The following is a 22,274-nucleotide window of genomic DNA, read 5'->3' as shown; positions in this document are numbered from 1 at the left end:
ATATTTTTCCCACAAAAGTTTTTCAACCATGTAATTTTCTTAAGTGCAACCTGCATTTGGGTTATCAATCAAAAAGCTTTCTTCTTTATCATAGTAAGGTTTCTCTCCATAAGTTAGGTATATTTGAGGAGAATAATGGATTTCTTTTTTTCTTTGATATTAAGTATTATTTTCATATCTGACATGAAGAAAGATAAAAGTCATTTATGAATAAGTCTTAATGGTGATATAAACAAGGTACATCGCATCTTAAACACCTCACTTGATTACGTGGCCATGTCAGAAGTCAGGTTTATTTACTACATTCAATTTTTAAAACATTTCCATTAAAACATACAACATACCACTACGCTCTTTCAACTGTTTTCAAATGATTCAATTACTTTAACGTAGATCAGGAAATCAAATTAAGAAAAACAAACAGTTGGATTTTTAAAATTCTCAAGGATAACTGAAGTCTCTTACCTTGTAAATAAGAAATGATCTTACACATTGCTTCTCCAAAGATAAATTCTCTCAACAGAGCTCCGACTAGAGTAACAGGCATGCAAAACATGCCAAGCAGGAGATCGCTGACGGCTAAGTTGAGTAGAAATACATTAGTCACTATTCTCAGTCTTCGATTACGAGTAATGGTCACAATAACCAAGAAATTACCTAACAGACCAAGAAGAAAGATGATACTGTAAAGTGGAATGCGAATCACACCATCCATATCTGGATAAGGTATTCCATCTTGGATTATTTGCTCTTCTGTCAAGTTAATATCTGTTAGTGGAATGTCACAGTTGTTACATTCAGATGATACATTGGAGAAGAGAGACACCGTTGTTGAAATTGACATTGTGATTCCTTTCCAATGAAGGCTTTGGTGCAGGTGAAGTGCTAAAAGGTTTCTAAAATATCTGAGCGAAAGAAGGTAAGTTTATCAATTTTAACCATAGTTACCATCCAGTGAGTTACATCCTGTATTGGGTAATGATTTCGAATATGTAGGAGACAATGCACTTGCCCACCTGTAGAACTTCATCTAGAAGAGCAGTTTCTTCAATTAGTTATTTAATTTTGGTCGGAATTTGGATGCTATTAGAAACAATTCCCTCGTCTCTTAAAACTTCGTGTGATGTCATTAAATACCAGGCGAGGTACACGCTTACACACACACACACACTCAAATACACACGGGCACACGCACTCTCACTCATACAGGAGCATGTCACTTTGACTTTTGGTGACCGTCTTTGGAGTAGGGAAACGGACTAAGTTTGAACGGGTTTCGGCGACAAACACGGAGAACCAATTTTGAAGGATCGATGCAGGCAGCGTGAATGCGCAGGAAGATCCAGGCGTTAAACGACGCGCACATGCGCAGAATTCATGTCTGAAGTAATGTGAGTGAGTTAAGGAGAGAGACACAGGTTCCAAAAGAAGTAAAAACATATAGTAATCATTCCTTTGAACTCCGTCTTAGAAGTGATATAAGTTTACTTCTGTTCTGAGTTTCTACTTTTAAGTTCCCGTATTAATTTAGATATTTAAGGTGTTGTCACTTCGGAAGTCATTATTATTTTAACTCATCTAGGCGTAGCATACACAGAATATTTCATATTTCTGTATATGAAAAATGTCTTTTCATATACAGAAATGTTAGAAAAAAGTACTATTAGGGATGGCAGGTCCCCGACAACACACGCTGTAAGCATGTTTTCCATGTACAAAATAGTTAGAGAAATGCTCTATTCGAGATATCAAAATTATATTTACACACCATAGAGATTCTAAGAGATAAAAGATAGGATGCACTTTAAAAAGCGAAATATATATATATATATATATATATGTGTTTTTTATCCATTCTCAAGTAACAAATCAAAGGCTTTTTTCCGTCTAAGAAACTTCATGTTAATAGTTATACAGACATGTGTATTATATGCGATACATGATACATTTGTATTCATTTTTTAAATTAACAATAATGTAATTGAAATAAGTTAGATTAAGTGATATTGATAAATATTATTCTAAAATTTTTTATTATATTTATTTAATGACATCTAAAATTCAACAACGTTACTAGCTAGATGGGTGAAGCAATTATTCTTTTCAAATTCCCCGTTATATGTGTGGAGAATCTTGCTGGTGATGGCGGTGGTGGTGGTGGTGGTGGTGGGGGATTGCTGGCTTTATGCCCTTAGGGCGCTGTGGTGTTAGTTGTGTTCAGCTGGGAGCAGGATGGTCTTGGGTGGTTTGTGTTTGCAGTGTTCGGATTCATTGTAGTTCGCACCTTGTCTGACTAAAACAAGATGTGGATGTGGGTGTTTCTAATAACGAATGGGGCGTCCAGTATCATCTGCAAGTACTGTATAAGTAAAGGTCTCTGTAAAAATTAGGTAATCCCCCCCCCCCCCCCAAGATCACCCTAAACGAATGATCAAAGGATCGTCCAACTCCGCGGTGGTTCTGCTCAGCGACAGGCTCACTTTACCACTGAGCAGAAAAACGCTCAGATTCCAGGGCATTTACCTACAAGGCCCGGATAGAAGCCATGCCGGAAGACCCCACCCCAAGAGACCCAAATTACTTTCTCAAGGCAACCACCCCACCGAAATCTTAAGCTCCCCAGCGTTAGCCAGATCCGGAAGAAAAAACTTAAGAGAGCACAGAAACTCTCTTGCTGTATCATTCGCAAGCACTGTTTAAATAAAGCACCTTTCGCTAAAAATTAGGCGATCTCGCAGACCACTCCCTACCAGTGACCGAAAGATCGCAGTGACATGCTCACTCTACCTCTGAGCAGAAGCTCATATTCCAGGGAAAGGCACCCACCGACACGGCCCCAATAGAGCCCTTCCGGAAAACGCCAAATTCCCTCGGAAACTCAAATTGCTCTCTCAGGGCAAACCCAACAAATCTTAATCCACCCCCTTATCTTAAGGCACCCCTTAGCGGGAGCCAGATCCGGAAGAAACCTTAAGAGAGCAGAAACTCTCTTGCAGTATCATCCGAAGGAACTTATCTGTATTCGCTGCAATTTTAGAGACATCTAAAATTCAGATATTCTTACTTTTAATAAGCATGCATAAAATAATTTACTAAAAGGTGTGTTGCATTTAACTATTTTTAGTAATAATTAATATATCTAATAATGTGCGTGCTCAAAATAGTAACTAACTAATTGTGAGTACTTTTGAAATATATGTGTATATTAAATTTTAAATCGTACAGAGTTAATTAATTATGATCATAATCAGACAGAAGACGTCAGGAAAATTCAGCAGCAGGATTGCATTCCTATTTTTGGTGATATTGCATTAAAATGCAAAAATGGTTAATATAGGAACAAAAGATAAGCTTAGTAAATAAATAAAATAATCGGCAACCGCTTTTGTTGCTTCAATAAGCACACGAATGTTATAAATAAGGATACAAATAATAAATAGCTAGTAGATACAGAGAGAGGTAAATAATTTGACAAATAATAGATGACAAACACACACACACACACACACACACACACACACACACACACACACACACACACACACACACACACACACACACACACACACACACACACACACACACACACACACACACACACACACAAAGTACACAGATGCATTTCCGATAAACACGACTGTAATCAGTGCCGAACTGCGATGTTCTGCGTAGCTAGGTCACGAAAGGTTGGTGAAAGATGAAGCTCTTTATAAACGAGCTCTGTGTTCTGTGCAATGTTTGCATGCGCTCATCTGATTGCAGGAATGTTTAGCAGAGAAAATATTAAAAGAGGTCTAACGTAAATAACGCAAATGACTACATGCATTCAATAAAGTTTGTTTTCGCTTAAATGCATTGGAAATTAATTATTGGGAATATATATATATACACACTGCTTAGAAAGAAGTTAACACCATAGTGTGAGGTACAAACAGCCATTGGGCCCACCTTAATAAGATGTAGGACCTGCTTTCGCTGGGATGGTTTCCACAAGCATACGATAGCGATCAATGGTAATTTTGGATCATTCTTCCTATAGGCATGTAATGAAGTCCTTGGCTATTGTCGGGCGTAGATCCTTTGACCTTACCCGACGGCCCAGTTCATCCCACAGATATTCAATAGAGTTGAGACCAGGAGTCTAGCCAAGTGCTGCGACGTTAATGTTATTGTATAACTCAGTTAAAGCAGCAGCCTTAGGACAGTTCCGTCAGTTACTGTCCGCATTGTCTTGCTGAAAGAGACACTGGTCGGTTCCGTACAAATGCCACAAAGTAAGAAGAATTTCATTGTTCGGGTTACGCACTCTGGAAAGAGACGTTCACCAGGCATTCGCCACACCCACACCTGTTCATCTGCTCGATAGTGGGTGTAGTGTGATGCATCGTTCCACAACACAGCTTTCCAAGCTTCCACGTCCCACTATATATATATATATATATACGCTGAATGTTAATTAGGGTAATAATGTGCGGCTTGCATGAGTCCCTACTGTGGAAACCCATGTTGTGAGCCTGGGTTCTGAATGTTGTTGTGCAGATTTGTGTTCCAGTCGATGCCAGGAACTCCGCATTCAATGTGTCGGCTAATCAATGGCAGATTTTATATATTATTTTATGCATATCAACCTACGGTAACGTTCAGTGAGTGTGGTGAGTAACGTTCACTGCTTGTAGTACTCCTTCCGCTTTCATCTCAGTATGGTATCACTGATTGTTGACCTGTGATGGCCCAATTTGTTAAATTTATCGAATATATACGGCTGCAATATGACGTCCTATCATAATGCTTCTTTCAAACTCCATCAGTCACTGTCTGCAGCCATTTTATCCGGAAACAGCTGCTCTGACCTGGGAGCATCGTATTCCTTCACTTTATACCTGTTAAAAACACGGGACTCGGTACATGGCAGGATGCATCCTGCCCATGGGGTATCGGTTGACTTCTTTCCAAGCAGTGTATACATATACAATGAGAGGATCAAAATATTTTGATCTTTTCATCACCCAACCTGTTTTTCGGAGACTGCACTGTTGGCTGAAATAGGCCAGTGGTGGTACATTTGCATGGAGACTGTTCTCATGGACATCATTAGGTCCTCTCATCTCACTGAACACATCTTGACTGGTGTGTATTATGTGGGGATTGTGTCGGACCAGATATTGGTCTACATCATGATAACAGGGCCAGATGGATCTGAATGCTTCCAGCAAGACAACACTGCGTATCCAAAGGCTCACATAGTGCAATTATAGTTCGAAGAGATATCCCAGTGTTTTCTGTACTCACTTCATTCTTCTGATTTCAATGCCACCGAAGATTTATAGAATAATGTGGAGCGCAGCATCCACCGGTTGACGCTAGTGCTTCTCCATTTACAATCATGCGTAGCTGGTCCAGAATACTTCAGGACACCTTACGTGGTTTAATGAAGCTAATACTAAGAATAGATGCAAACGATTTTCTCTAGCAAAAGAGGCCTAACACGCTACTAGGTAGGTGGTCGTAATGACCAGGCTCAGGAATATGCGTTTCTAAATTATATTTAGAGTTTTGTTTCCCTAATGTGTTACATATTCCTCTATAAAGCATACATTTAAAAAGTATAGGGACAAAACCGTAAATATCAACGCCATCAGAAATATGAACATTAATTGCAAGAAACACACACTAAACATTCATAAATGTGACATTTTAAACTATTTTCATAAATGTAAAATACAAGATCAATAAACCAGCACAGTACTCTGTCTTTATTTTATGGATATTTCTGAAGAATCAGCAGAACTTGTACCAAATGACATAGAAGCGATTGTTAATATTGTTAAGTTATTGACAGCTTGAAGTATCTACAACTGATCTCACTGATGTGCATCAATCACGCAAGGGAGAGCGCACTAATGAAAATCTTACTGAAATGGCAAAATGAGAAGCTGGTTGAAGGTTTTCATAAACTATTTTGAAATTTAGAACGAAAAATAAAAGTCATGTTTGGAAAATATGGAAACAAACGACTCTTATAATTCATTTGATTTTAAAGGATATGTTTTCCTTTCTTTGGATAAATAATTCATTGTATAAACATATATTATTATTTTATTGTCCGTTATTTAACATTATTATGGTGGAATTTCGTTCTTGAGAACGTAACCTTTGTTTTTAACATGATGCATGGAAAATGAAAAATTAAGAATTTATAAATGAATTAAACTACTATATTTCAGTTATAGCAAGAGAAACAGTTGAAATAGTCAAGTTTAAGTTAAGTGGATAATAAATCCCCCATTGTTTTATTTTAAAGCCGGATACGAAACTCGGAGATCGAAATCTAAGAGTTTCATGCAGAAGAACTATCGGCGAGTCCAGGCGAAAGTGATCACCTGGGTAGTACAACACTAGGGTAACTCGCTGCAAAGGGGGATTTATTATTCCCTTAACTTAATTTACGCAGCCGGAAAAATAACCTCTTGGTTCTTTAACGTAGTTGAAATAGTCGTTGGCATGTTCACAGAATACTTGTTGAAAGGCTTACGCAAATTCTCAAAGACGCAGTAGAAGGTAAAAAGACGTCCAGGAATATTAAGAAAGAAATGGGTAGACAACAGCAAAGCAAGAGAATAGAGCCGAGTCGCTGAAGAAATTGAAATAATTTGGCTGCAATAGCCACGATCAGATGTATTTTTGCTGAAGATAGACTCAGTCCTATATATTAGGTGTTAAAAATACAAATTACAAATACAAAATTAGGTTTGTTGACAACGAAAGATGCATTATAACCGTACAGGGTTATTGAAACTGCCCGAGGTTGTGATATGACAAAATGTAAACAAACAATTTTTTTTTTTTTTTGCCGAGCCCTAACGAGGCTTATCCTTTGAGATGAAGTATATTTGTGCTTGTTTGTGTGTGTGTGTGTGTGTGTGTGTGTGTGTGTGTGTGTGTGTGTGTGTGTGTGTGTGTGTGCCTTGATATCGACCACCTCCTTATCCACATGATTCACATCATTCGACCAAGGCTAGTGTCAGTGTAGTATGTCTATTAATTGCACGTTTTCTTCTGGGTTCTGATATAGATCTTTCCAACTAAAGAGAATCGTTCGTTGGAAAGAATGCATCTTCCTATAAGGTGCAACAACTAATTAACTGGAGTGCTGCTTTTTTTATATGAATTTCATGTTCTTACAGCGATTCGATTCTATGGAGTGTTGCAATAGATAGGGGGCGGGGAGACCAGTTCATTTTTTTTTCAGGTTTTGTTGGGTGTTTACGTTGTTCATGAACAACGTAACGCTATTTACGCCGTTTTAGAATAATATGCCAGTTATAAACGGGAAAAATACACAATAAAAATTTCTAGCTCGATTCATGGGGAAATTTTTCCTATGAAGTGAGCATTTAGATCATCACTCTTGTTTCCTTCGTGATCAAGCGTACTGCGCAGGTTGCTATGGGAACCCTAACAACGCATATGCCTGGACAGTTCTTTTTCAAGCAAGCGACAGAAATGAAGTGTGAGTGCGAGCACTGTTACAATCGCGTTTTTTGTTTGCATTATTATAAGTGGATTAAACATCTGCCGATAATAAACTGCACAGAAAGTGCTATTTTATACTTATAATGAACAAGTAAATTTGTCAAATTAATAAAGTTAAAAAATTAGTTAACATGTGGCCAATAGCACACTAAAAGCTCAAGAAAATATAGCGATAAAGAGTACAAGCAATTTTGGAAGGAAAAATGGAAGTTATAAGAAGAATGGAGTTTTAGCGATGAGGCGTTTTTTTTTTTTTTTTTTTTTTTCCATAGTGCATAGAGTTGCGATGATTATCCAGCTGTGTCTAATGATGTTCATTACGTCAGTTTTTAATCTTCCTAATTAGAAATAACATTCATTACACCATTTTGTCACGTGAGATGCTGACGTAATGAACGAAACATGATGCTTTGAAAAATGCTGCGTAGGAACTTTTGTCAAAACTATTTTAATCTAATATGAAAAAAATCCCTATTCAATACCTCTCTCTCTCTCTCTCTCTCTCCTGATGAATAATTCGAAATATTCTGCTGGTTTGTTGGAGGAAATCTCCGGCAGTATTTATTTTAAACTTATATCGTAGCGATGGTGATTTCTGCAAGTTTTTGCTGCGTGTAAGCTTTAACTCGAAGGTATTGAAATTTCAGTGAAAAGATCTCCCACCGATTTGTGTGTGTGTGTGTGTGTGTGCGTGCGCGTACGTGAAAAGATTAATTTCAACTTTTGCGAAGAAAAACTACACGTTAAATATAATCCTAAAACACTAATATGGAAGTTACATCTTTTGGCGAATGTTTTATTTGCAATAAATCGAAATGAAGATTTGTTTAGATTCTTGTTCATTTTCCTTTCTTAGGGAAAAAACAATAAATAGGCGATCCCGAATATTGCTTCATAGAGATGTAGAAAGCGTTAAATTTTGCTGACTATTGAAGAATACTTTTATCTGAACACGAAAATATAACTTTAAACCTCTGAACAATACATTTTATTATATTTGTATTTCGGTTTTTGCTTTAATTAAAACATTACCATATGCTAATCTCTCTAATTAGAAATCATGTTCATAAATAAAGGGAATATGAAGATAGAAATAGAGTGTTAAAACATCACAATAAATGGCAAGATATTTGATTATATTACATATATTTTGTTGTATATCAGTACGCATATACCAATTATTGTTCTTATTACTGACAGCACAAATTTTGGTGAAATATATCAGGATCTTTCCGAACATTTGGCATACTTTCATTTCGATTTCAATTGCACCATTGTTAATGGCAAGATCATCCATTAATAATGCAAAACATTTATGTATTTATGTTACAGATTACAATAACTTAGCATGCACGTTTATTTTAATAAATAGTCAAGCTTAGAGAGCCTGTGTAGTCCTATGGAAATGGCATTTGCATCAAGAGCATTAGACTGCCAGATGAATGATCATTCTAAGTTCGATTCTATTGGTCCAATACAGGATATTTTTCTAAAACTTTTTTCGACAGGTTCACATTAAGAAAATCGATTATACAATATTTCAGAAAATCGACGATATCACATTATTTCGGACAATAATATATAGTGTTAGAAGCCACGGGTTGGCGTCAGTGGTCTACCGTATTCTTCTCCCCGAATTTTTATTGTAATCATTGGTCAGCTATCTTCGATTGACTAAGGGTGGAGATTAGGGAATAAAATACATGAACAGATTATTTATTATATCCAGGCTTATTATTTGCAGCATATAAGTCTAAAGTTGTTCTGACTAATCAATGTTGCCATGGTACAAGAAAGCTATGATGTTGAGAAATGCTCCATTTTGTGAACCATATTTTGTTGTCAATGTTACCAAATGCAGGGTTTAATGAAAAATTGTGACGATTGAAAATGTTTTCGCCAAAATTTGAATGGTAAATGTTATCAATATAGATGCAATGAAAGCGCAGTTATTATATGCTCTTTTGCAAAATTTCAATTAAAATAGCAGCTGTTTCAAAGAGGAATTTTAAAAGGCATTATTTCTTCGGACAGCTCGTTTTCAAAAATATTATCATACACACACACACACGCACGCACCCTCCCCCCACACACACAGTAATAATTGGTAATAATTTAGAAACGTTGATGCAATAGAGAATGTTGTAAATATGCTAGCTTTGATCGTTTGAAGAATTCTGCTCTCTTAACGAGTAACTTCTGTTTGTTCATGATGAGACATATTTACTAAGTTTGGGGAAACGAAGAAGAAGAACTGAAGTCTGAACAAATGAGCTTCAGAGATTTCATTCTGATGTCACTAATGAACTTTGCTGAAACTACGAGGGTGGTCTGAAAAGTTCTCAGCCTCGACCATAGAATGGCAACACAATTGGCAAAATTTCTTTTTCTAAGTTGGTACATCTGTCATTAGCATCCATGTGAAACTGCAAGTCATTCTATTAAGTAATTTTTTAATACAGCTGTCCGAAGTCAAAGTGTTGCCTGTATCCCTTGTAATGGATAAAACTGAATATCGTGCGGTTATAAAATTCTTTGTAAAAGAAGGTTTAACCCAAAAGAAATTGATTCGAAGTTCATAAAAGTTTATGGGGGACTTCTTCGTTATTGACAATTAAGAAATGGGCTGTCGAGTTTATACGTGGCCGTACCAGCCTTGAAGATGATCCACGCGAAGGACGTCCAAAAAGTGTAACAACACCAGAAATCTTTGTCAAGTGCACGACATGGTATTGGATGACCGGAGAGTCAAAGTGCGTGAAATTACTGAGACTATAAACATTTCAAAAGAACGTGTAAAAGAACGTGAACGTGTTTCCAAAGAAGGGTATTTTGCAGATCTTACTGAGAACCACTACAGGGACGGGATAATGGTGCTGAAGCATCGTTGGAATAAATGGATTAGTCTTAAGGGAGATTATGTTGAAAAATAAAAATAATTTTAAAATTATAAATTCGTTTTTTCATTGTTAGAACGAGAACTTTTCAGGTCACCCTCGTATTCGCTGAAAACATTGAAGTGCACGGTGATATTGGTAAAATTTATCAGTTTAGTTATTAGCGGATTATTTAAATTTAAGCTGATCCTTATGATTGGAACTGAGATGCACTTGGACTTAAGGAGGCCGTGCAAAAAGATCTTGAAACTACAAGGCCTTTTTTATATAATGTCTGTCAATTGCTTCAGGGTAACTTTATCTGTGAAAAGAATCGTTTACGTAGAGGCTAACTCAGCCTTGTTTTTTATTTTATTTTAATTTTTAATCAAAATAACCTAAATAAAATTTTATAGAGTAAGATCAAAAGGAAATATAGCAAGACTCGGTTATACCAGGTTGGTTAAGACATTCGTCAAAATCCATTTTAGCACGTTAAAATCTCCAAGATAGAGAGAAATTATTTATGTATACGAAAAGATCATAAATTAAAAGCTTTAATAAAATACCAATATACGGAATTTTAAGCATATTTCTTGTATTTTTAAGTAATGCAATACTAAGGCACTTCATGCGAGAGATTTGTATTTTTTTAAAAAAATTCTTGATCACTTATGAAACCATTATAATTTCATAGATAAGTATTATTTGCCTGCTTGGTATTTAACAATAATGGATATTTATTATTCTTCTTTAATAAAGTTCTTTCATTTTAGCCCTAATTTTCAATAAGCAGTTATGCCATTTGATTAGAATCTTGAATGTCATATGTTGCGTTCATCAGTTTGAAATATTTAAATAGAATAATAATAAAAATAATAATATTGTTGTTGTTTTCTGAAATATTTATGTATATACAATAATGGTCTTGAATGGCATTCCAACTTATGCAATTTTTACAAAATTCAGCACTAAGTTTCAATTAAAATTTTTAATAATACTTTTTTGCCTATATATTTACATATTTACATGACATCTTGCTGTGTGTAGATACAAGAGAAGAAGCGGAAACTAAACTGGAAAGATGGAGAAAAGTACTGGAAGAGAGAGGTATGAGACTGAGCAGAAGTAAGACAGAGTATATGTGTTGCGCAGTGGGCGGTGGCCAGGAGACAGACCTGGAGCTGGAAGGAAATGTCATCAGGAAGGTGAGAGACTTTAGATACTTAGGTTCGACAGTGGAAGAAGATGGAGGAGGTGAGAAGGAAGTGGGATGCAGGATACAAGCAGGTTGGAGGAACTGAAGGGAGATGGCTGGAGTGTTATGTGATAAGAGGGTGCCGATCAATCTGAAAGGCAAAATTTATAGGACAGTAGTGAGGCCAGCTATGACATATGCTATAGAAACTGTGGCCCTGAGGAAAAATAACATCAGCAGGATGGAAGTAGCAGAGATGAGAATGCTTAGGTGGATGTGCGGTGTGACCAGAAAGGATCATCTGAGAAATGACTATGTCAGGGGAACAGTGAAAGTTACGAACTTAGGAGCGAAAATACAGGAGGCAAGGTTGAGATGGTTTGGTCATGTGATGAGGAGGGAGGACGAATATGTGGGAAGAAGGGTCATGCAGATGGATGTGCAAGGAAGGCGGAAGCGTGGGCGGCCAAAGAAGAGATGGAGGGAGCTGGTAGAAGAGGACTTGAAGATGAAGAACTTGGATGTGGTGACAGCCCAAGACAGGAAGGTGTGGAGGAGACTCATAACTAACAGTGACCCCACTTAAGTGGGAGAAGCTGCAGAAGAAGAAGAAGAAGATTTACAACACATGTTCTTCTAATTTTAACAATGAAGATCATACTGAATTTTCTGTATAATGAATAACTAATATTAGCAGTAAATGGATGACGAATGATGAGGAGGAGTGATCCACTGACTTCGAAGCATGAGTTAGCTTTCTGAAGCCGGTGGGATTAACGAGTAACTAAACTGTTTTCTTTTTTCTTAGCGTTTATTACTGTGTTTAATATGTTTTATGTGAGATGATAGTAAAATGTTACAGTTCTAAATGTGCTGATGCAATTTCCATACTTCGACTTTTAATGTTCTGTAACTGTTCAGATGTTTTACCTTATACTGTATGGCAAGTTGTTGAGGAATGTGGGAATAAGATGCTCCCTCATGGTTGCGCCATACAAATTTCTATAACGCCTGGTTGTGAAGAGGGTTGTGTTTGGTCTGGTTATGCAGTACGTTTCCCTGTTATTGCGCTAAGCGTTGTTGAAATAGTGTCTTAGTAACAGTACGTAGTGTCTTTGATTACTCAGTATTATGCATTTTGCCATTGGGGATTTAATTATTTCCTGGTAGGTATTGGGTCTCCAAAGCACCCAACAACAACAACATCATCAACAACAATAATCGTGTGGGTATTTCATTCATAACACTGCTCGACGAAGGTCAGTTGTTATGGACTTTTTACCAGCGAGAGATTCAGCTTATCGGTAGTTAAGTAAAGAGACAGTTTGTGATAGCAGATAGTAATAATTGCTTTCAGTTATATTTGGGCTTGCTATTTACTCTGGCATAATGCTTTGGGCAACTGAGAACAGTTATTAGCTAAACTGCATCTGCCCTATTCTTGAACTGTTTGTCACTTGTAACAAACAGTTCAAATGACTATTCTCTATCATAATATCCATGTTGCACTCCCACGAAATATATCTCGGGATGCCAACAAATTCCAATTCTATCATAATGATTATAACTGTTCTAGCAGTTTCATTTATTCATTTACTTTTTTAGACATTTATATACTCATTTACTTTTTTAGACATTTACTTTTTTTTAAATATGTATTTACATATTGGTAGATTTAAGGTATTTATGTTTTATTTTATAGGCAAATACGGCGAAAAATAGCAAACAAACGACAGATACAACCTATTCTTTCACTTATCAGACATATCCTTTTCCTTGATTCAGTTGGCATGATGTTTTCAAAGGATGTCTTCAAAATAAGATGTATACTGAAAACAGCAATACTGTCCAAAGTATTGCTGTTTTCAGTATACATCTTATTTTGAAGAAAATATAAACATTATTTGGGTAGAAGGAGGCGTTTCTTTCTTAAAGTAGAATGTGATAGGCTCTTTAGAGAAAATAGAACGCATAACTGAAGGATATAGAAATGAAGTTTTTAAATTCTAAGCATTTCTGAGCTTTTATCTTGATAAAAAGTGACAAAAGAAAAGCGCTACTATGTATTGAACACACATCATAGTTAACATAAAAGATGAGCCTTTGTCACCTCAGTGAAGTGCCTTTAATCCATACCTTAGCTTTGTCTTGCAGATGAGGATGATGTTTGCTTTTTAATTTCGTCTAGTTGGATTATAGCAGGGATCCTTAGTTTTCTGAGAGCCTCGGTCCTCGAATCTTGTTTAGTATTCTAGGGAGAGATGCCAGCATATTTCTCTCCTCTCCCCCCTCTCTCTCTCTCTCTCTCTCTCTCTGTGTGTGTGCGTGTTTCTCGCGCATTTCTCATGCTTGCAGTGCTCTGGCATATATATATCAGTCCTATTCCTTGTCAATCCATATTTAAATCTAAACAATACCAAACCATTGTCATCCTCAGATACGAGCTTAACAACAAACGCAGTCATTCTATTGCAACTCTGTGGTGTATAGTAGTCCTATTATATGTCACTTCATTTCTAAATCTCAAATAACTAACCTTAATCATCCTCAGATACGAGCTGAACACAAGCCATATATTACTCTGTGAACATGTAACGTGTCATCAGAGATTAATATAAAGAAATCAGTGGATTAATTTATTAATAATTGCGTAAACACAAGTAAACATTGCACACAAATATAAGAAAATTTGAATTTCCTGGCACATTTTATTGTGCATATATTCAATATACAATAAATGTTATGGAGATGGGGTATATCTAATATGTGTAGTTATATAAGTCCATGTCTATATAATGAAAAAATATATAGAATGTATGAAAAATAAGTTATTATTATTATTATTACTACTACTACTACTACTAGAAGTAGCAATATGAATTTACATATTTTATTTCAAATTTTTTTTTTAACAAAATAGAAGTAATACTAATCACTGAAACTTGTAGCACAAAATTATAGTCTTGTTTATGTGAAGATGTAATTTCTTTGGAAGATAATAAACTACTGTAGTTAAAAAATATTACTATCATTATTATTATTCCCCTAAGAGATGTTAATTTATCTAGAATGGCGACGGCATGGGCTTTTCACATAACATAAATTCATATTTATACCTGGACAATACATGTAACTAACACCAATCCCATAGCCACAGTTCCAGACTGACTAACGCAACTCTGGGAATAAAATAAAAAATGTTAACCACAAACTAAGTAATTGCCACTTGATCACATCTTCGCCAACCGCTCATATCACACTCAGAGCTTATCGTCTTCCATTTACTCATATTATTTGTTTTTATTAAAAAATTAAATCAATTTTTAATTAAAAATTAATTTAAGAAAGTATATTCATTGTAAAATGGTGATTATTTTAATTATACAACAAATTAGTTAATCATTACACCTATATATTTAAATATATTGCATATATTATTTTGAATTAATACGAGGATTGTCTGAAACGTTCTCGGTCTCGACTATAGATGGGAACACTATCGGCAAGACTTTTTTTTCCTAAGTTGGTACATCTGTCCTAATGACATCCATGTGAAATTGCAAGTTCATTCTATCAAGTACTTTGTTTTATACAGCTGTCTGAAGCAAAAGTGTTGTCTGTATCCCTTCAAATAGATAAAACTGATGAATATCGTGCGGTTATAAAATTATTTGTAAAAGAAGGTTTAACTCCAAAAGAAATTAATTCGAAGTTCATATAAGTTTATGGGCACTCTTCTCCTTCGTTTTCGACAATTAAGAAATGGGCTGCACAGTTTAAACGTGGCCGTACCAGCCTTGAAGATGATCCACGTGAAGGACGTCCAAAAAGTGTACCAACACCAGAAATCATTGATTAAGTACACCATATGGTATTGGATGACCGGCAAGTCAAAGTGTGTGATATTGCTGAGACTATAGGCATTTCAAAAGAACGTGTAGGATATATTTTGCATGAAGAATTGCATATGAAAAAGCTTTGCGCAAGATGTGTGCCGCGCTTGCTCACAGCATATCAAAAACACATTTCATGAAAATCTCTGAACAGTGCTTGGAGCGTTTAAAGAAGAATAAAACTAATTTTTGCATCGATTTATTACTACGGATGAGACGTGGATTCACCATTACACACAATGAATCCAAAGAGCAATGAAAACAGTGGCCAGAAGCCGGTTGGTCAGAGCCAAAGAAGAAAAAGTCTTCATCAGCAGGAAAGGACATGGCATCGGTGTTTTGGGATGCTAAAAGCATATTGTTTATTAATTATCTTGAAAAGAGTAAAACAATAACCAGGAAATATTATTTCGATCTTTTAACCAGACTAGACGAAAAACTTCGTAAGAAGTTTTTCGTCTAGAAAAGACCCGGTTTGCAGAAAACAAAATCACATTTTATCAGGACAATGCTCCTGCTCACAGAGGTGTTTTGGCAATGGGAAAATTAAGGGATCTTACTGAGAACCACTACACGGAGGGGATAATGGCGCTGGAGCATCACTGGAATAAATGCATTAGTCTTAAAGGAGATTATGTTTAAAAATTAAAAATAATTTTGAAATTATAAATTCGTTCTTTCATTGTTAGGCCGAAAACATTTCAAACCACTCGCATATCTACTGTTATCTAATTATTTCTTTGCGTTACATAAATTAATTAAAATGTCCTTTAGCAATGGGTTACACATCTGTAACCCCATTGCTAAAAGACATTTTGAGCTAAACTGTAAAATATCAACTTTAACAGTAAACTATGAACTTCATATATTTATTGCAACTTTCGTTTTCATTATATATTTATTACGCCTTTTTGTAGTACCTGGTAGACTTTAATAAGTCCACCAAACTTGCACCGCATCTCTCTTATGTATGCCTTGAACTAACTTATAAATTAAATCACCTCTTCCACTTCTATTAGATAAATTCCTCAGTTTGCAATTAGCCGGCAGATTCTCATAACTATCATGATATAACCCCCCGCACGCACGCACGCATGCACGCGCGCACACACACACACACACACACACACACACACACACACACACACACACACACGCACGCACGCACACACACACACACACACACACACACACACACACACACACACACACACACACACACACACACACACACACACACACACACACACACACACACACACACACACACACACACACACACACACACACACTTAAGCTCACATTCTCTGAATAACCTTAGTCTTCTTGACGTCCATTATAAACTTTAGTGAGTAAAGATGAGTTCGTAATCTAATATTGTCCTGACCAGACTTGTTAACTTATTTTAGCCTACAAAGTAGCATTTAATTAAAACTGCGGTTTACTGAGCTAATCAAGAGTCATATCAGTGATTTCTTAACTTAAATGCTCTATTAACCGATATAAAAATCCTTGTATTTATTAACTATTTCTAAAGTCTAACCATTCAGTTTTTGTATACATGCGATATTACCTTATTATCATATAGCATATATTTGCATTTGTTCACCATAAATCCTAATTATCTTTGTGAACTTTTCAACAAAGAGAGAAAGTTTGGTCTTAATATCCGAATTTAAATCATTTCTGAATATATTAAACAACAAGAGACTAAATAATTGAACCTTGGAATATCTCTAGACTTGCTCCTGTTGTATATCTGTTCTTAGTCATCAATACCTATTTGGCACATTTAAAATAAAAATAAATCAATTAGCTAACTCATTTTATTCCCTTATAGGAAGTAGCTGAATCAGAAAATTCTTTTCTGATATATATATATATATATATATATATATATATATATATATATATATATATATATATATTGATCTCATTTTATATTGATCTCATATGTTTTTTTGACCTCTTTATAAAAAAAAGGAAGAAATCTTAATTTTTCTGCTGTTTATTTTATTTAATCATTAATAAATAATCACTAACATTTAAAGTACATTATAAATTTAAAGTATCAGGAAATATTTAATGATAAAATAATGCTTCTTTTCGTCAATAATTCATGAGGAATGTCAACAATTTTGTGCTTTATATTTGTGATAAATTTCGAAAATGAGTAGCAGTTAGCGGACATAGAAACTTATGACCTTTATTTTCGTAAATGTTTTTCACACCGAACGCAACTATTTGCTTATTATTTATTTCTAAAATTATTTACCTATTTATTTATTATACAATTATTGACTGATTTATTTATGAAATTATTTATTATTTATTTTTCGAGAAATACTTAATCTCATATGACACCCCAAACTCTGAGTGTAATACACCAGTTTTTAAATCTAATATATCAAAATAAAAATATAGCACTGTAGTGACGGTGGTGGTACGATTTTATATGATATAGTGCTACCTATTCAGAACTATCCGGATATTCTAACATATTTGAACTTTATTTTGTTTTATTGAACATACATTCACAAACTGAGTGAAACAGGTAAGAATTTTATTGAATGCAAATAATTATGGACAACTTAGACACGAACGATTTAGCCCCAAATCTACACAACAAACACGCACTCGAGTTTTTTAAAAAGCTACTGAAGAAGTTTGAGGTCAATTGGCCGGTATATCTGAATCTGTATTCATTAACATCGAATACTGAAGGTGACGAAACAGATAACGATAACATTAACTGTGGTCTCTCCATCAATTGGAAACACAAGATGAACATGTTGGCAAAAAGCGCAAGACCGAGGATGTTCACATGGAAGTTGATACAAAAAAGATATTCCAAGCACAAATAATGAGAAAGTCCTTCCAGTCGTTCTGCATGACAAGAACAAGGACTTCAATCATTCCAATTATCAAGGAACAAAATATTGCTTACTTCTAATTAAGTCTTTAATTAAGGTAGTATAATCAAACTTATGGATGGTTTAAAGTTGAAGTAATATACTTTTGACCTCCGTAGCAAGAGAAACTTGAAGGTTGTACACAGAGGAGTATAATGAGAGAATTACCACAGAATACATAACAGAAGATCTTATTAACCATTAATTAACTGCTATAAAGGTAGGTCGGATATACCGATATGACAAAAAAAAAGTCCATGCCGTTTGTGTTAGTGGAGATTACTAATATATGATTACTAATGCGTATATATATATATATATATATATACACACAAACATTTGGTCATGTCCAGACGCTGTGTAGGACTGGCTACAGATGTGTGAAATGTGGCGAAAATCACCCAACTAACTCCTAAAACTATATCTGCCAATTGCGGTTGGTCTCATCCAACCAATTACATCGGATGTAGTTTTTAACTAAATAATCGTTATACTAGAAATACACAGATTCCCTTCCAGACTTCTACTTTCGTTAAACAAGTTGAACTTACATCCACTCAAATAAATCTTAATAAACAGGAAGGAAATTTACAACCAAATAAAACTTATGCAGATATGTTACGTTCAAAGAAAACATCTAATTGAACAAACTAATCACTACTTCGCTGCAGTCATAATCGCTTCATTCAATTCTTCGATCAATACAGCCCGACTCTGGTTTCTACAAAAAGATTTCTCAAAGAGACCCACTCCATTCTAACAGCACGGAACAATGCATAGAAGCAAAATCCTACCGAACTCATTTCTGATCGCCGCTTGGAATGTCAATGTCTTTGCCAACAAAATTCTTGAACTGCAACAATTCGTAGTCAGATAACATCAGATATCAGTATCAGCTATAAACGATCATTGAACTATCATCAGATCACAATCCTGTCTTATTCAAATTAGGCACTCATAAACAACATATCCTATTTCATTCCTTCATAACTTGGGAAAAATTGTCCAAAGTAATCCCCGAACATATTGGTCCAGTGCCTACCATAAGAAAAAATGATGAGATAGATAAAGCAATAGCAAATTTCACAAATCAAATCAACAAAGCATTAGCAGTAGTTACCCTGATTAAATCCCCTTATAATGTTAACCGACTCCCGGATGATATTATGAATTTAATCAGATAAAAAAGTAAAGCCCACACACAACCAACGAGCTCCACTAGATCGAAAAATCCTAAACAAAATTAACAATCAAATCAGAAAATCGCTCAAAAACTACAGAAATCAAAGCGTAGGAAAATTAACTCACAACTCTTAGCCCTGAAGACCAACCAATATGCAAATTTCTTAAAACCCTTCGTATCAAACACAAATATCCCCCCCCCAGTGCATGCCGAACAGGGTATTGTATTTACAGATGCAGATAAAGCTGAAGATCTTGTCAGCAATCTTCAAAAACAAGCCATCCAGTATATGAAAACATAAATATCAACCTTGTTTACAAAGTTCATCGATATACCAGACGCACTTTCAGACGACTCACAAACAACTTGGAAGCGATCAGCCCTACGTTTTCAACAGAAATAACTAGTGTTATCAAACATCTTAACAACAAAAAAGCACTAGGTCCGAAATGAATCACACAAAAAACCATCAAACTGCTTCCACGCAAAGCTGTAATTCACCTTGTCAACATCATAAATGCAATACTGAGATCGCAATAGATTCCTACAACATGGAAAACTGCAGATATTATTAGGATACATAAGCCAGGGAAAGATCCACAATTTCCTAAAAATTACAGACCCATCGGTTTACTATCCAATTTAGGAAAAATTGCAGAAAACAAAAATATTATCTAGATTGCAAGAAACAACAGATAAATTAAACTTATTCCAAATAAACAATTCGGTTTTCGACGCCAGCACTGCACAGTCCAACGAATTCATAGACTCGTCGAATATATTATCATAGGATACAACCGTAAACAGCACACAGATGCTGTATTCCTCGACATTGAAAAGACAAAAAGAAGTACACCTATACTTTTCGCTAGAAGACCAGCAAACCTCAAAGGAGATATCCAACTCATTAATGCTAAACTTCCATGGCAAACAGAAACTAAATATCTTGAGATACAATTAGATAAAGGACTATGATTCACTAGTCACGTCAAATTCATCTATACAAAAGTATTCAAAGCTATCGCTCAACTTTGACGTATGATTAACCGACGCAGAGAACTAAATGCAAGAAATAAATTATTACTCTATCAGATGGTGATACTACTTATAGTTGTTTATGCCTCCTCAGCTTAGAACCATTCATCCAAATCTAACATCCTAAGACTACAAAGAGTCCAACACAAATGCTTACGTTTGATTCTAGATGCTCTATGGTTCAGAAATGAACAGATACACCATGATACCAACATCTCATATATCTCTTCTTTTCTTCAATCTCTAGCAGTAAAGTTCTTTTCAAATGCGGCCATGCATCCAAATCAACTGATCAAAGAAGCTATTGACTATAACGAATATGATCACTACAAGCATAAAAGACCTGAACCCATGCTACCCATTGATTGCACTTAATCTCACTGCTCCCAGAGGGCGACATTGAAGCTCACAAACTCATAACAGTGTTACCTTTCTTTACAGATAAAGGGGAATATGAGAACCGTACGTTTCACCCATCATATGAGTTGTGTTGTATTTACAACACTACTCATATGATGTTGTAAATACATCATACGGTTGTTGTATGGTCAACCGTATCATTACTGGACTTTATGTAAGGTTTTATTTCCGTTCCTATTACAGTTGTGGTCTTTTCTCTTATTCTCTAACAAGTTCATCAAGGTGATCGCAATGAAAATAATGCATACGACAACTGAATGCAAACAAATTTACTGTTAACAAATGAAAATTCGATATTCCTAAAAGGGCATAAGTTCAAAACTTTGTTCATGCTTGAAAGATATTCGAGCATTATGATCTCTCGCTAATACCATTTTCTACAAATTTCTGTCAATACCAGATTCTGCTCTTCCTATGCTCAAGATAGAACAATGTAAAAGTTAATCTAATACTTTGAATTAAACAAATATCCCGCAGCGCTCAATTACTTTTATTAACCGCATGTTTAACCTGTCAATGTGAAACTACGAAATGACAAATCTGAAAGAGTTTATATCAGCAAATTAAGAATTGTGTCTTGCAAATTAAGAATTGAACTTTAAACAATGTACGTAAATAGTATGTTCTTATCGACTGTTGAAATCATTATTCCATAATTTACTAATTTGCTCGAAATTTTATATGATATTCTAAAAACAACTCTATAGGATTAAAATGACTAAAATACATGAAATAAAATTTTGAGTGGTTCTGAAATGACAATTAGTTCTTTCTAAAGAATTGTAATGAAAATCGATAGATTTATCTCTAAATTTGTATGTTCGCTTTAAAATAATAAATTTTGTGTTCTTGAATATTATTATTGCTAATTAAAGGTGCCAAGAAATTAGATTCTTGGTTTAATCCTTTATCCAAGTGTAAGCAACGCTTGCGCGTGAACTATTTTCAGGACTAGGCATCTCGTATATAGAGTCTAATGACTTCATATCACTTACCTTAGTATCCTATAATGCAAAGCCCATATCCTTACTGACATGTATAATGCAATGCAATGCATAATGGGAAAGGTAACTACCCAGACCGGTTTCGACCTTTATTCAAGTATGTTTAAGTGCAGCAGTACCTCTCGAAAAACTTGTGTGATCCCTCAGATTACCCAATAATGATTGATCCAAAGGATTATTTAACTCAGCGGTGGCTCTGCCCAATGGCAGGCTCATCCCA

At 35.2% G+C, this 22,274-nt stretch overlaps 1 protein-coding gene across 1 annotated transcript in view; it reads right to left on the bottom strand.

Moving 5' to 3' along the window:
• LOC150104845 (cholecystokinin receptor type A-like) overlaps positions 1-844 on the bottom strand; it is a 29,075-nt gene extending 28,231 nt beyond the window's left edge. The window contains exon 1 of the mRNA XM_090395075.1: positions 466-844. Within this exon, the coding sequence (XP_090251201.1) occupies positions 466-844 (379 nt within the window). The remainder of the gene's footprint in view (positions 1-465) is intronic.
• Between the last annotated feature and the right edge of the window lie 21,430 nt (positions 845-22,274).

This window comes from Typopeltis vanoorti, chromosome 7, assembly GCF_054136105.1.
Source record: "Typopeltis vanoorti isolate ZY-2024b chromosome 7, IOZ_Tvanoo_1.0, whole genome shotgun sequence".
Classification (NCBI taxonomy): domain Eukaryota; kingdom Metazoa; phylum Arthropoda; class Arachnida; order Uropygi; family Thelyphonidae; genus Typopeltis; species Typopeltis vanoorti.
This window is presented reverse-complemented; position numbering and strand designations above follow the sequence as displayed.